General features: G+C 41.9%; 2 protein-coding genes across 7 annotated transcripts in view; one reads left to right on the forward strand and one right to left on the reverse strand.

Annotated features, from left to right (window-relative positions):
* SEMA4D (semaphorin 4D) overlaps positions 1 to 1,934 on the forward strand; it is a 169,654-nt gene extending 167,720 nt beyond the window's left edge. For both annotated transcript variants that reach the window (XM_061626060.1, XM_061626068.1), the window contains one exon: positions 1,546 to 1,934. In XM_061626060.1, coding sequence (XP_061482044.1) covers positions 1,546 to 1,575 — 30 coding nt within the window. In that variant the 3' untranslated portion in view covers positions 1,576 to 1,934. The remainder of the gene's footprint in view (positions 1 to 1,545) is intronic.
* A 3,207-nt stretch (positions 1,935 to 5,141) lies between these two features.
* SECISBP2 (SECIS binding protein 2) overlaps positions 5,142 to 16,825 on the reverse strand; it is a 41,882-nt gene continuing 30,198 nt past the window's right edge. For all 5 annotated transcript variants that reach the window (XM_061625958.1, XM_061625939.1, XM_061625929.1 and 2 more), the window contains 5 exons: positions 11,296 to 11,455; positions 9,446 to 9,666; positions 9,093 to 9,247; positions 6,906 to 7,107; positions 5,142 to 5,249 (listed from right to left, as the gene is read on the reverse strand). In XM_061625958.1, the coding sequence (XP_061481942.1) occupies positions 5,185 to 5,249; positions 6,906 to 7,107; positions 9,093 to 9,247; positions 9,446 to 9,666; positions 11,296 to 11,455 (803 nt within the window). In that variant the 3' untranslated portion in view covers positions 5,142 to 5,184. The remainder of the gene's footprint in view (positions 5,250 to 6,905; positions 7,108 to 9,092; positions 9,248 to 9,445; positions 9,667 to 11,295; positions 11,456 to 16,825) is intronic.

Consider the following 16,825-nt stretch of genomic DNA (forward strand, 5'->3'; position numbering starts at 1 on the left):
TACCCTCTCCCACTAGCCTTACTGCCTTTCAAACATCTTGTGTTTTTGACCAAAAGCAGCAAACACACAGAGAGCCCTGAGAGAGGAAGTTTTCTGCAGTAGCCATCTCGTGATATATGGTTACTTCACCCTTCTCACAAATTGCTTATTCCAGAATGATGGAAATATTCACTAATAGACACAAAACACTTGTGGTTTAAGAATGTAGCTACAGCCAGATATTTCTATCAAACTTTCAAAAGTGGGCAAATCAGGCAGCTATAGAGAATGCACCAGGGGAGCAAGAGACCTGACCTCCTCTTTGAGATATTGTACTGCCCTACAAATTTGTAAAAAATGCAAACAAAATTTGGGTTGGTCTTTTACAGTCCAATCCACTTCCTGTGTAGCTTGGAAGAATTTGGTAACATGTGCCTCTGAGCATATGGTGAGTGGTGGCAACACCTGCAATCAGTTTGTAGTTTGTGAAGAGTGCTGAGAATTGCCAGGAGATGCCCTATTCCCCTCATAGAGCTCCAGTTCCCAGAATTCTCTGGGAAGAGGGGCTGACCATTAAATCACTTTGGCCACTGGACTCTCAAGATTCTTTGAGGGAAGCCATGCCTGTTTAAAGTGGAATAAATGTCTGGTGTGGGTGTGGACCTGATCAGCAAAGCCAAACAGCAGTTAATCTGACTTTTAGAACACTGACAGTTGGTTCTTACGGAGCATGCCTGCACGATCATAGACTGTTAATTTTCTTAAATTAATTAAAAATCAGCAATGCATTTTTTTAAACTGCAGAAGATGGTCAGACTATGGGGCAAGGACAGTAATAGGGTTACAGGTACTCTGTGAACATGGCAGAGTTTTAATTTCAACAAATTATGAGACTGCTGACAGAAAAAAGTCCAGCAGGGGTCTGGCTTATTTTACTCATGTTTTACACTGAACTCTGGATTCTCTGTTTTGTGTATCGCCATGAAAACTTAAGAGGATAGTTCAGGACTATAAGTTTTGTAATGAACTTATGGGAAGCAGCAGAAAGTTATGGGGGTTATTTTCAATTTGACATGGTGGAATGTGAAAAATCCATGCTAGCTATACTATACAGAGACAAAGACCCAATCTCCCAGTCTTATGAGACCGAGTGTAGTGCAAGGGGTTAACAATCTGAATCCCTCATTTCTTATGGAAGATACTTTCCCTGGAAAGGTTTACTGAGGATCTATGCTTTCTCATTGAAGTCTGTTTCTAAGAAATTTAAAATTTCCTAAGCTGGGCTTTATTGGCAAACTGGGTTTTGCATATAACAGGGAGATGTCAATCTGCTGTCCCTAACCATATGTAATAGAAATGCCATCAGTTTTCATCAGTTATGCTAAGCTGAAATAACTGGTGATTGTGAATCAGATACCACTATATTTCTACAGTGCAGTGCAAATTAAGGAAAATGTGCAAGATCTTGATTGTCAATGGAAAATGAGTTTTGTAATTAACTAGTAAGTTCATAGAACGCCAATTAAGTTTAATGTAAAGAGGTTTTTCTGGTTCATTCTCATTCAGGAAAGCTGCAATAGGAAAGACACAGTATGAGAAGCAGGAAGTAGTAGCTGAGGATTGGAAACCAGTCTGGTGGGAGGCCTCTAATGCCATTTGATAACAGAAGTTTCTTCACTGCTTTGAAGACTACTGCTCTGTCTGCTCATTTGTCAACTGATTTGAACAATATATAAAACAGTGTGTTACTATTAGAGGCTTGTTTTCACTATCAAAAGGAAAAATGGGTACTATATTTGTATTGCAGTTCATGTGTTGTTTATAAGCACCTTGCCTTCTGTTTTAGCCTGTTAAAGACCAACTGATAAGTGCTGGATCTGTTGGCACTTGTATGATGGGGCTTTAGTACATCAAATTTCACCACTGATTGCATTGATTAAAATATTAAGAATGATTACTTCTAAGCAAATGTTTGAGGGAAGCTTCTTTCACTTTCAGCCAGCTTTGTACACAGGATCCACTTCCTCCATGGAGTGCTGTAGAAACATATGAATAGCCTTACTTCATGCAGTCAGCTGTAAAGCTTGCAAGTAGCTGGTCAGCCAGTTTTTATTATACAACTATCATACTATATCTCCTGCTGGTATTGGACTCCCAACTCCCATCAGGCCCATCCAGTGCAACCAATGGGAACAGAGGATGGGAATGCGAGATCAGCTTCTGGAATACTACTACAGGTTTGTTGAATCCTGAGCTAAAATGTCTTGCAATGCAAACCAAGGTATAAGAAGAGTCTTCCGTTGCCACAAGTTAATATTCTGTAAACATGAGGGTGAGCTACCTTTAAATACTAAGTAACACTGTTTTGGATTGTTAGGTAGAGAGAGATGTGCATGCCACATCTGAATGCAGAATGCAGTTTAGTTTCCTTTCACAAATCTCCCCACCCATCTCAAACTGCTTTTAAAACACCACCCAAAAGCTATTTAACAAGAAATCACTGGTATTATCGTACAGTAAGAGCAGTCACTTGGCACCATTGGAAGTGCTGACTGCATTTCCACTGAATTAAGCTAGTGAAATGTTAAATCATAAATAAATCAAAGTATCAAACCTTTCCCACTTTCATTACCAGATTAGTCAGTTTATATACTACAAAGTAGTGATCCAATTAGACAGCACATGTACTCACTAGCAAAAATGCTCATGCATAATAATTTTCCTGTTATTATTCAGAGTTGAATGAACCTAGCTGGGGGGAAGCTGCCATGTCTGTGACATCAGTGGGACCTGAAGGTAGCTGGACACACACATCAGGCCTGGTTCCCCCCCCCCCCCGTGGAGTGGTATATGTTCACCCCATTCTGGTTTTAAAACCAGTAGCGGTTACTGATGTTGTACTAGTGACAGTATACATGAATTCATGCTAAACACTCAAAGCTACCTGCTTCTCAGAGCTTGTTCTAGCTGATAAATCTTGCTTTTCTAACAGCACAAATTAAACTAAGCTGGAAATAACTTCCATTAGCTGTGAAAGACAAAAATGACCACTGTTGCTGATCAAATGCAGTATTAAGAACCTGCTCAAAATTGAGAAAATTCCTCACATGACATGCCTGTACATATCTACTCCGGGATAAATGGGTAAAGAGGACCACAGCTTCAGCTTATCGGGGTGCTAGGACATCTTAGCCCAGTGTTATTGTGTAACACAGAGTTAACCATCAAAATAACTTTCTACTATTATTTCAAGCATTAATAATCTGCTAATTTAAAAAATATTTTCCCTTAGTTTTGTCACAGTGGGGTCATAGGATATTAAAAAGGTGACTTTTTTTATGGTACCAGCTTTTGTTAAATGAAGTACATACACTTTTAACTTTATGGCATTAAGGGGCAATGGTAGAGGTGGGTCCTACAAGATTTTAAGCAAACACTCATGCTAGTGACCCTGCAGAGTATTACTACCAGTTGTGTAACTTAATAGGGCTAACAATACCAAGGTAAGAGCATCTGTTACTACAGGGCAAATGTTATTTTGTAGGATGTGTACTGCAAATAACTTTTGTTTTATAGTTCTCAAATAACCCCCACCTCCCTGAAGACATAAAAAAGTTTGGGAAGGCATAGTACAAAATGGTCAACAAAGTACAGTAATACTCCAACTGTCTCTGGGAAGGATATGAGCAGCTGGACACATTTGGGTGATGAGTGCCAAAGCCAAACTCCCACATAACAGTTGGTGCTCCAGGCTGAAATCAAAGTCTTTTGTCACTGTAGGAGGTCTCATGATAGCCCAAACCAACCTTCACTCCATCCCTCCCACCTTCCAGAAGTTCACTTGAGGTCAAAAATATGCTGTGGAATCTCATGCACAGTGATTTTCCAGTACTTCTTTGCTAGAGTGAGTTGTCTTTTACAATGAGATTATGATTTTATAAAATGGCATCACAAATCATCTCAGTTCTCTTTATATTACCCAGTTTTTTGTCTTGTAGCACTGGCCTCTTTCTACAAGAAAGATTCTTGCCATCCTTCTATAGAAAGCCAAGACAACAAATGACAAGTGCCTCAGTCTTCCATATCTATAAATACAATCCATCAGTGTTTAATAAGCCATCTACTGGTTGACATGATACTTGGGTACAAGCCTATTTCTTTGTTTGTAATAGGCTTTTCCATAACAGCTGATCTAAATACCAAGCTGGCCTGTGGTAGCTGCACACCATCAAGCACTCAACAGTGTGGCACTGCAGCTTTTACAAAGAGGCTCCACTATACTCCACTCCTAGCAGCATAGAGAAATTTAACATTTTGAAAAACCACCTATCAAAAGGCACCCCCCTGTATGGGAGGTTTGACCTATAATTAAACAGGTAGTGTTATATTAAGAAATAGTTAAATGGGTGCTAAGGGCTGCAGAAGCTGTACATGGAGAGAGCCACCACTATAGCCACAAACTCAGCAGACAGAAAATATAAAATTGCATTCATGGAAACTGCCACAATTTCATCTCTCCATCCTCTGCTTCACCCAATCACATGGACAGAAAGAGAGCCACTCCCATCTATGATGCAGCTCGTGTAAACCTAAGTTCACTGGTTTACATACATGAAATAGTGAGATCTGTGATATGAATGCCCTGTGTTTACATGCAGCAAAGACAAGCATCCTCCTCTTGGGCTCAAAGGGACTTTCTTTTCTGCTTCTTATTGTCCCTACATTCCATAGAACAGATCATCATCATCAAGGCATCAGGCCTTAGGAGGGAGATATTTGACAGCTTTTTCACTAGCAATTTTATGTCAAGGAACTCAATCTCAGAAAACCTACTGAAGGGCCTAAGATTGGAAGCAGTTAAATCACCAACTGGTTTTCAAGGTTTCACAAGCTACGTTTGGCTCTCAAAGCAGATCCTTTGATGGAATACAGCTGTAGAAGTTTTAGCAGTTAATAAAATAGAAGGAAGTTATATGTTCCATTGCAATTGTTTGTCAGATACAATTCATAAGAGAATTTTAACAAATTATTAACCCTATTGTTGGATAATTGGATAATTAATTTTAGATAATTTAGGTATTTACATTTATATATATATATATATATACACACACACACACACACACACATTTTTTAAAGAAAACAAAACAAATAAGGCCAAAGAAGGTAGTCTTGATTTACTGAGGTCAACATTTCAGAAGTTGACTATTTTTCCAGCTCCAGCATGTAAGGGTTATACTCCTCTTCAAGCTTTCGCTTCCAGATTTTAACTAGAAGAAAATAGTACGAAAGTTACCATTACATTTCTCAGACTAATAAATACTATAATTTATAGCTGTCCTTGTAACAATGATATAAAAGATGGGGATACAATATCTTTTGCACCATAGCCTTGAGAATATTGTATTTGGAACCTTTTCACCAATTCACCCCCTTAAATCTTGGAATTGCTTTATCAAGCACTGAGATCCCCAAACACTCGATTATTCAAGGACACATTAGCTTCCTTATGCAGGAAACTGAAGGTTATGTAGCCAGTATAACTGGGCCAATTTTACAGTAAGGGAAGGAAAGAGCCTCCGTTTGTTAAGAGTTTTGCTTAACCTATTGCCAACTGTCAAGAAAGCACAAAGTATTGCTTTTAGTTATTCCTTTGTAAGGTTATGAAAGAAAGCTAGCATAAACTAGGGGCCTGCTGTATGAACTTTTATAATGCCCAACTAAGTTCTGACACATCTATCATTTGAAGTTAAGTTTATCAGCTGAAAGTGTAAGTTAACATGCAGTAACACTGGAAGCTGTAAGGGGCAGCAAAGCCAGATGATCAGCTTCATACGTTCTATGACACACTGAACAGCTCATTTTCACCCTCTCACACACAGCTGTCAGAATGGCAGACCTCCATATGCACATTCACACAGCACCTCAATGATTCAGTACTTTAAGCCCAAAAAGTCAGGAAAGATCAGTGAAGGATTCATCCTGCTCTAAATGAAGTCTTACACTCTCACGGACTGATATTTAGCATCCACAACATAAACATGGTAGTTGCTAGCCTGTCCCACATCACTATTTCTCCTGACCAGTCAAATACAGCAAATACAGCAAAATAAAAAAAATCTTGTCTTATATGAAGAAAAGGGAACCATCTGCAATTAGAAGAATCACTGATGTTAAGTGTAGAGAAATAGGTGCTAATCAACTAAATGTTTGTGCTACTACAAGGATTAGTGCTACTACAATGGGTATCACACACACACACCCCACACTGTCCTCAGATCTGATCTAGAGGGTAGGGAGAACTGAAGAACAGATATGGGGGTACATGGGGGGAAGGACAGGGGGAGAATTAGTTTTAGCGCTACACTGAATACAATCCAATGTTCTCAAGTTTGTGGTATCTTGGAACTGAGAGGTACATTTGGGGGAAAGATATCCTAGAATGCTGATTAAGGTTGGTACCTAAAGACAGACAAGCTTTAATACACAGATGAGATAGACAAAGCAACGCTTGTTTTCCTTATCTTGTTTGTTTTCTTCTGAAGGGCCAACACCATTTTCTATTTCCCTCTCACTCACACTCTTTTGCATCTGGATGTCACAGAGCTCCCCTGGGAGTTGCAGAACACTGCTTTAGTCACCTACCCCAAGAGGCCTTGCTACAGTAATTTGACAGCCAGGAGAGAAACTGGATGGGGGTAGCCTCAGGTTGATGTGGCCGAAGTCATTAAACTCTGCGGCACAACACACACTGAGTTTAGACCTTTTTTTTTTAATGAGCAAAGCTGGTACCATCATATTTGAGAAATCAAATAAGATTAGAAATTAATGTGGCACATCAAACCATTCATGTTCCAAAACATTCAAAAAGACTGATAAATAAGAGAGAATACTGCCCACATAAAAAAAATACCCAGGTAACTCACTGTAATTTGGGACATCCTCATCAGACTCTGGAAGGGGTGCTTCAGCAATATCTAGTTGACTGCGCTCTCTATCGTGGGTTTTTAAGTGTACAAAGTCACTCTCATTTTCTTCTTCAGCTGACTCTTTCTCGAAAGCTGCAATCATTTCCTTATAGGCCACCCTGGCTTCCATCGTCAGTTCCACCATTTTGTGAAAATAGTCCTAGGGTATAAATATATTTATTATTGTTTTTATATCCCACCTTTCCTCTAAGGAACTGAAGACTAAGGTGGCATACAAACATGGTTCTCCCCCTCCCAACTGTATCCTCACAACAACCCTGTGAGGCACGTTAGGCTGAGAGACAGTATAAAGGCCGTAAAAAGCTACAGTAGTATCTGGAGTTAGTCAATCTTTTCTCATCAAAATATGAAAAGGTAACATGTGCCTCATTTTTATTTAGCATGAATGATGAAACAGAAGAAGATCAGATATCCCAGTGTTGTTATTAAGCAGTCCTAGCATGTTGTTGAGGATTCATTTGTCAAGAAAAGTCATTATTCACTAGCCCAGAAGATACTTCTTATTGGGTACAAGCTGTGCTGCACTGCACCCTCTCTCTCCAGCTTCTCAGGTCCAAGACTCCACAAGAACGGGAAGGGCTCCCTGCTAGGTTTTTCTAAGAATTGAGCATTACATTTCTCCATCATGCTGCAAATGACAAGTCATGGGGTTGATGTAGATAGGTATTATGCTGCTAGCACTGGCTGTTAGAAAGAAATGCAATGCTCAGATTGTAGTGGGTCTAAAAAACTTCTATAGATCAGAGAGATGAAAGCATATCTGCAACGGAAGGTCCTTAAACAGTGAAGCCATCATCATTAAAAAAAAACCTGCAGCTGTTCCTAAGGAAGTTTCTCTGCATGTTGTGCATCCAAGTACATGACTGTATGGGAAAATAAACTGTCTGTATGAACCACTTCTGCAAACAATTCAGCTGCATAGACCAAGAGGACCAATGTGCCTACCTTTATTTCAGATGTATACCTTAACTTAACTATCAGTTTTGAAGCCATGAAGCCTCTCTAGTAGTTAATGCGATAGGGCCTTATTCACGAGTTTATGGCAACTTATGATTCTCAGGCCATGGATGGTTTGCACATCATAGGAACCCATAGTTAAGCTAGTATTGCTACAGAATTTTCATCTAGACAAACTGATCTAGATATTGCACCAGTACAAGAGAAGATTGGTGCAATATGCCAACAGCCAGCCACCATTGCTGCATACAGCACCACAGAGGGGACATGATGGGTACAGGCCTGGAGACAACTCAGCCACGTAATTTTCTGTAAGTGTTTTCAACCAACACAGAGACATAGCAGCATGAGTGAGTACGGCACATGGTCTTACACCTGAATGCTGGATAAGTGATATTTCAAATAAACCGAAGACTAAGTAAACAGATTTCCTTTGTCTCCTCTGAAGATTTTGGACCACGTCAAGCTGACTAGTAAATTTGGGGGGGGGGGGGAGAGAAAAATGTGTTTATATTGTCATGTAATGTGTAGCTTGCTTAGTTGCTAGTGATGATCTCCTCTGCAAGAAGTTTGAGACCATACACCTTGTTCATATCTCTGACATACTGAGGTGCATTACATGCAGTAACTGGGAGTGGAGTGGGGGAAGACCAATGTGTGCAGACTCCTATCTTGGAATAGATGAGCCACTGGTCGGATTCTCCATGAAGTAAAGAGTGTGTGAAGGGGGGCAAATTTTCAAACATAGCTGTATTCAGGTATTATCTTTGCAAGCAAATAGAATGTGAGTCAGGATGGACATGCCCCTTCATCCCTCTAAATTGTAGGGGGTGAGGGGAGAACAACCTTCTGCAGCAGAGAACCTCCTGTACTTGTGGAGGCTCCCTGTGAGGAGCCCAGACAAGTAGAACAACCTCCCTGCTGGAGATGGCTACTCTCCAATTTGTGGATAGTGATGGGGACAGAGGTAGCCCATGTGTTCTATTTACTTGCAAATAAAATGCCTGAATAGGACTAAAGTTTGTCTGGGAGTCTCATGTCCTTAACTATTAAGAGTGATTAATATCTTAAACATTTCACTATTAGCTGCCAAAGACTGGGCTTTTTTGTTTAAATCAAAATGCATATTACAAAACAGAGTGAAACAACAGCTTTTGTACAACTCACCTGAGCACCATCGTAGCTAAAAATTCCCACGACACTGACAGGCACCGTTTTGTTCACACAGCGCCCTAGAGCTTTGCGATTGAGAGCAAACACAAATGGGATATTCTGTTCACAAGCAGAGTCAATGATGAGATGCAGAGTCTCATCCAACCCACCTGGAGCAAAACAAAAACAGAATGAAAAGGAGAGCAAGATGCTAGAACTGATCACTTTCACTAGCACTGCTGATGAAAGTACTTCATTTGTTCACATCTATACTAATAAAAAAACAATAGTACTATAAGGCATTGCTCATTCCCTCACCAAACCCCTCCATCAGAAGTATGATCTGTGTTTGCTGTACAAAGGCTCACCTTTTGACTGAATTTTTTCACAGTTTGGGGAAATGATGACACATTTCAACTTTTTCAGTTTCAAGTGTTTCAATACTTCTCTGAGCCCCATAACAAGTCTGCGTTTCGTCTTGGCCTTGACTGGGTCTTTCTGATACAGGCGATCTTGGAAGCGAACCAACTCTTTCAAGAGATCTGTTACGCAGCTGTCAACCTCTTTACTAAGTACTTGCGTACAGTAACTAAAGAAAGAAACAATTGTTTCAGCATTATGGAAAATATCCGATTCTCCTCCATCCCTTTCTTTCTCATCCACTCTGCCCAAAGACATACACACAGAATTAGCAGCCTATGTCCAGCAGAAATTAAAAATGTTAAACATTTCAAAGTTTAGAAATGTAATGCAACTAACAGTCAAAACCCTTAACAAAAAATGTTAGGAAAGCATGTTCAAACTGAAAATTGAAATGGTTCAGAAGAATTACATCTTGGTACAGAGACAGGAGAAAGAGGTACAAACCACACATTAAGAGTGCCTCTTGATTTCTATGAATTAACTGCTACTTATAACACCAGGAACGTTTGAAGGAATGGCACACATGCAATGACGTTTGACTCCATAGGAAGATACACATTTATTTATTTGTTTGTTTTATATCCCGCCCTTCCTCCCAGCAGGAGCCCACATTCGTCTGGGAAGGCTCAAACTCCAATGTGACTTCTCCCAATTAGCTTGACTGAGAAGGAAAAACAGCAGCCAGCTTCCCCATCCCTCTCAGTAAGAATCATAGAATCATACAATAGTAGAGTTGGAAGGGGCCTATAAGGCCATCAAGTCCAACCACAGAAGTCACCTGTGTCCCATGATTCTATGTTCTGGTTATCAGGCAATTATCTTGATTTAAATTTGTCTTTTTTTTTCTTGGCGATTTTACATCTTCAGCTCCCCATTTTGAAATTAATAGTTCCTGAACATAGGTTCATAGTAGCTGGTTGCTATCTCACTTATCATATAATATTTTGCAAATTACTACTAGAGCCTTTATAGCAGTGTTGGGGAACCTCTGGCCCATGGGCCTAAGTAGGCCTACCAGACCTCAGGCTTGCCCACCTGGCTGTTTTGGGCAAACTATGGCCACCTTTCCCAGGCCTGAATCACAGGACACTATGTGCAGGAGAGCTAAAAAAGGAATCTTCCTTTGCACCTGCAGCCTGAATTCAAAAACCACCAAATTCAAACTGGAGCTTGAAGCAGCATGAAGTTTCAATCACTAGATGCCATATGAAGTCAGGCGATTGACAAGCGGACAACCTCGCCCATCTGTTAAAGTGGCCCGCTGAGGCCTGGCCACTTCTGGATCTGGCTCTCCAGCCAGATGCAATACTGCACTCCTGCTTTACACAAAAATAACCAAAGATCTACAGTTCTGCAGTAACCCACATGCAGTAAGTATTGTGTGAAGAATTATTCTTTGCAATACCAACTTGCAGAAAATTTAGAAAGCTATCTATCAATATTTTGCTTGTACTTCAGTTGAACAGAATGGATACAAGAATTTAGGGGGCAGGGCTGAACACTTGACACCTTCTTTACCAGCCTCTCTCTCTTCCATGGCAGTCGAGTCTGATAATGCATCTTCACCTTTGTCCAGAGAATGAAAACCCACAATCTCATCCTGCAATGCAGTTTGCTCATGCCGCCCTATCTATGCAGGTCACCCCAAATTCTTGATTTATTGTGAGGGTATCAAAACAACTGCAGTTTTGTCCACCTTGTTCCAATTTATCTTCTCAGGCAACTTACTGGAGACCCTGAACTCAGCAACAAGAATACACTGACATGATAGCATAAGTGGCACAGGCATACTTACTCTCTAAATCTCCGGCTATGGATTTTGGGAAGACTGGAATTCAGCTGTGTTGGAACAAGAGAGATTTTTGTGGATCCACTCAACTCTGTACATTCCAGGTGTACTTCTGAGCTACATTGGGTTGGAATTATAGCGTTTGCAGGGGCTTCATCCGCACTTTCTAAATGCAGGAGAAAGTTGGATACACAAAAGAGATAATTTTTAATGACCAGGAACTTCAGATCCATGTTAGATACCTACAGACTGATTTCTATTTCAGTCCACTGACAATTATCAAGATGAAAATGGCATGAAATTAATGTGTGACTTCCCCACACTGTCCTTAAGATCCCAGATCGTTAAAATGAATCCCCGAGGCAAGCCTAATTCTGAACACATTTGTAGGGAAGTCTGTAAAAGGGATAGCCAAACATCTCTGGGCCAGGGCTTTGCCTATTTTCACATATATCCACTTACTTACAGTTTAAGGAACCTTTAGGTCTAGAGAAAAGAAAAGAGCATGACCACATCCTGCAGAAGATATGCCCTCCATATTTATGACTTGCAAGTTTACAGCAGAGAGCAAAATTTCAGTATGTCAGAACTTAAGCACCAACAGTCCTCCTCATTACAGTATCAATTCTCCACCTCTGCTGTATCTCACTAGACACTGCCTGCAGGAGGAAGGGGACCACCACCGCCCAGGGAAGAAGGAGAGCCGTTTGCTGCTGCCTCTGCCTGCCTGCTTGCTGCTGCTCAGCTACCGCCACCACCACCCTCTCCCTGTTGGACTTCTGCCCGGCAGGTGCCACGCCTTGTAGGATCAGGCCCCAGGTACTCAGCCAGCTGTTGCTGATTTCTTCCACCTGTCCCTTCTCTGGAGGGGATACATAAGCTGGCTGGCTGAGGTGGCTCCTGCTTTGTCTGCCTTTTTGTGGGTCTTAAGTCATGTGCCTGGGAGAAAGGACTCAGAGCCAAGTGGGGAGACCTGAGGGGGCCCCTATCAGTGTAGTGACGGGTAGAGGGAGATATGGCGTTGTGAGGAGGACTTGCCAGGTAAGGGGAATGCGGCCCAGGCAGTTAACAACTGTGCCTTGTTCTAGTCCTTGTTCCGGTCCTCTCCACACCTGCAGGTTTGTTGGTTGCCCTATCAGCCGTCAGGCCTCCAGATGCTGCTCCTAAATGCCAGATCGGTGCATAATAAGATCTCCCTCATTCACAATTTAATAGTGGATGAGGCAGCCGATCTGGCATGTATAACCAAGACCTGGGTGGGTGAGCAGAGAGGAGTCAGTCTCTCCCAGCTATGCCCACCAGGGTACCTGGTTCAGCATCAGGGTAGACCTGAGGGTCAGGGAGGGGGGTTGCTGCGGTCTATAGGAGCTCCATCTCCCTCTGCAAGCACCCTGTCCGTGTGACTACTGGTCTGGAGTGTTTGCACCTTATGTTGGGTCAGTGGGACAGACTGGGGATTCTGTTGGTGTACCACCCACCCCGCTGCCCCACAGACTCCCTAGCTGAGCTAACAGAGGTGGTCTCGGGTGTACTGTTGAGATTCCCCAGACTGTTGGTTCTAGGGGATGTCAACATCCATGCCGAGGTCACCTTATCCGGAGCGGCTCAGGATTTCATGGTCTCCATGACAACCATGGGACTGTCCCAATATGCCATTGGCCCAACACATGTAGCAGGGCATACTCTAGATTTGGTTTTTGCAACTGGACATGAAGTTGGTGATCTGAATGTGGGAGGGCTTACATCAGTCCCTCTATCATGGACAGATCACTGCTTGCTGAAGTTTAGACTTACAGCGGCTTTTCCCTTCTGCAAGGGTGGGGGACCTATTAAGCTGGTCTGCCCCCAGAGACTAATGGATCTGGATGGTTTCCAATGGGCTCTGGGGAGTTTTCTGGCTGATAGGGCTGGCGCTCCTGTCGACACCCTGGTTGAACTGTGCAATACAGAAATGACCCGGGTGGTTGACATGATTGCTCCTGAGCGCCCTCTCCTGTGTAGAGCTCATACAGCTCCATGGTATACCCCAGAGCTGAGAGCGATGAAACAATATAGGAGACGGCTTGAGTGCAGATGGAGATGAACTCCTGGTGGATGCAACTATACACTGGTAAGTGCCTATAGTAAGCTGTATTTAGGGGCAGTGAGGGCAGCAAAAAAACAGTATTTTACTGCCACTATCAAATCATCAATCTGCCACCCAGCAGAGCTCTTCAGAATTGTTCGGGGGCTATTACACTCTGGCCCCAGGGACATGGTAGAACCATCTGAGGCCCGCTGTAATGAACTTGCTAGGCACTCCCAGGATAAGATCTTTAGCATCCGCCAGGACTTAGACTCCAGTGTTATAGCAGGTGAATCAAGCGAGGTATCCAGAGCACAGCCTTGTCCCGATTTCTTGGATGAGTTTCAGTTGGTACAGCTTGAGGACATTGACAAGGTGCTTGGACAGGTTCATGGAACCACTTCTGTGCTGGATCCTTGCCTTTCTTGGCTAATAAAAGCTAGCAGGGATGGAACAGCCGACTGGGCCAGGGAAGTGATTAATGCCTTTCTATGAGAGGGGGTGGTCCCTGGCTGCCTGAAAGAGGCGGTAGTGAGATCATTCCTGAAGAGACCCTCCCTGGACCCAGAAAATCTTAGTAACTATAGGCCGGTGGCAAATGTTCGATTCCTGGGCAAGTTCCTTGAATGAGTGGTTGCGGGCCAGCTCCAGACACTCTTGGATGAGACCGATTATCTGGATCCATTTCGGTCGGGTTTCAGGCCTGGTTTTGGCACAGAAACAGCCTTGGTCGCCCTGTATGATGACCTTTGTCAGGAGAGAGAGACAGGGGAGTGTGACTCTGTTGATGCTTCTTGATTTTTCAGCAGCTTTCGATACCATTGACCATGTTATCCTTCTGGGAAGACTGGCTGAGTTGGGAGTGGGAGGGACTGCATGGCAGTGGTTCCGCTCCTACTTGGCGGGTCGGCTCCAGAAGGTGGTGCTTGGGGAACATTGCTCAGAACCCTGGATTCTCCAGTATGGGGTTCCAGAGGGGTCAGTTCTGTCCCCCATGCTGTTCAACATCTACATGAAACCATTGGGTGCGGTCATCCGGAGCTTTGGAGTGCGTTGCCATCAGTATGCTGATGACACGCAGCTCTATTTCTCCTTTTCATCTTCTTCAGGTGAGGCTGTCAATGTGCTGAACCGGTGCCTGGCTGCGACAGTGGACTAGATGAGGGCTAATAAACTGAGGCTCAATCCAGACAAAACTGAGATGCTGCTAGTGGGTGGTTCTTCTGACCAGATGGTGGATGTCCAACCTGTCCTGGATGGGGTTGCAGTCCTCCTGAAGGAGCAGGTTCGTAGCTTGGGGGTTCTCCTAGAACCGTCTCTGTCACTTGAGGCTCAGGTAGCCTCGGTGGCACGGAGTGCCTTCTACCAACTTTGGTTGGTGGCTCAGCTGCACCCCTATCTGGACAGGGATAACCTGGCTTCAGTTGTCCACGCTCTGGTAACCTCCAAGTTAGATTACTGCAATGCGTTCTATGTAGGGCTGTCTTTGAAGACTGTTTGGAAACTGCACTTGTGCAAAATGCAGCGGTCAGATTGGTAACAGGGACCAGACGGTCCGAACATATAAAACCGATTCTGGCCCACTTGCACTGGCTGCCTGTATGTTTCCGAGCTCAATTCAAGGTGCTGGTTTTAACCTATAAAGCCTTACACGGCTTGGGACCACAATACCTGATGGAACGCCTCTCCTGATATGAACCCACCCATACGCTACGGTCAACATCAAAGGTCCTCCTCCGGGTGCCTACTCCGAGGGAAGCTGGGTGTCTGGCAACAAGGAAGAGGGCCTTCTCAGTGGTGGTCCCCAAATTATGGAATGATCTCCCCGATGAGGTGCACCTGGAACCAACACTTATCTTTTCAGCGCCAGGTCAAGACTTTCCTCTTCTCCCAGACATTTTAGCATGTGTTGTTAAACTGTTTTAAATTTTTAAATTGTGTTTTAAATTGTTTTTATTTTTTTTTTGTAATAATTTTTATTATTCAAATTTTCATAAAACAAATCAAACAACAAAAACAATACAACAAAAATAAAAATAAAAACTTGGCTTCCGATTTGTCACAGATCAGCTATAAGTATGTAATATATATCAAACCTGTCTCCTAAAACATACGAAATTCACTTTTTTCCGTAATCTATCTTAATTAATCGTCAAATCCCATTATCATCATTTCATTTTTTTCTTTCAACAAAAAGTCCAAAAGAGGCTTCCATTCCTTAAGAAATGTATCTGTCGTTTTTTCTCTGAGAAGGCATGTCAATTTGTCCATCTCTACTAAGTCCATTAATTTCAATAGCCATTCTTCCGTTGTTGGTATTGATTCCATTTTCCACTTTTGTGCATATAATAATCTTGCTGCCGTAATCGTATATAATATTATTCTTCCATATTTCTTTTCCTTTTGTTTATCCATAAAACCCAATAAAAAAAATTCTGGCTTTGACTGAGTATTTATCTTTAAGATTTTTTGCATCATCCTACCTATCTGTGCCCAAAATAATTTTGCCTGTTTACACGACCACCACATATGATAAAAAGATCCTTCTTGTTGTTTACATTTCCAACATACATTAGAAACATTACTATACATTTTTGACAACTTTTCTGGAGTCATGTACCAACGATATATCATTTTATAAAAATTTTCTTTAAGATTATAGCATAATGTAAATTTCAAACCTTTTTTCCACATATTTTCCCATTGATCCATTTGTATATTATAACCAAAATTTTTTGCCCACTTGACCATACACTCTTTTACTTGTTCTTCTTCCATGTCCATTTTCAATAAAAATTGTTTTTAAAAGATGTGTTTTAAATTTGTATATTTGTTTTAATGTTTTTAGTTACTGTAAACCGCCCAGACAGCTTCAGCTATGGGGTGGTATATAAATACAATAAGTAAATAAATAAACAGTAAAGTAATATAATGACTATGTGAACTATTCAAAACTACTCGAGAGCTATGCCAATGATAAATAGGGCTGCATGCACTGTTCAACCATGGAGTGGAAACTACAGCAAATAGGTTAGACTAGGCAAACAATGTAGGGAAATGTGTTGTGTGACTTGGTAGCTCTTTCAATTTCAAACGTTTACCTTTTCTAAAAAGATTCAGGAGGAAATTCAGCCCCAGTCTCCAGTAATGCTCTAAAGCATAACAATTAGTAGATTACAATCACAGGTTTGTTCTTGGTTAGAAGTCATGGTTAGTGAGGAGAGATTTTAACTATGAGTCTTGGTTCAGATGAGATTTTAACTGTTAGTCTTGGTTCAGATGAGATTTTAACTATGAGTTTTGGTTCAGATGTGGCGCAGCAGTAAAAAGGACCAAGAAGTAGTAAAGCAGTGTGAGCAACTCTCTCGGAGCCCACGCAGCCTCACTAAGCCATAGCTTGACTTACCATGTGGTGCAGCCCAGCCAATTCTCACCTATGTCTGGTTTATTGTGGCAACTATATCTCAAGGA

This window comes from Rhineura floridana, chromosome 1, assembly GCF_030035675.1.
Source record: "Rhineura floridana isolate rRhiFlo1 chromosome 1, rRhiFlo1.hap2, whole genome shotgun sequence".
NCBI lineage: Eukaryota > Metazoa > Chordata > Lepidosauria > Squamata > Rhineuridae > Rhineura > Rhineura floridana.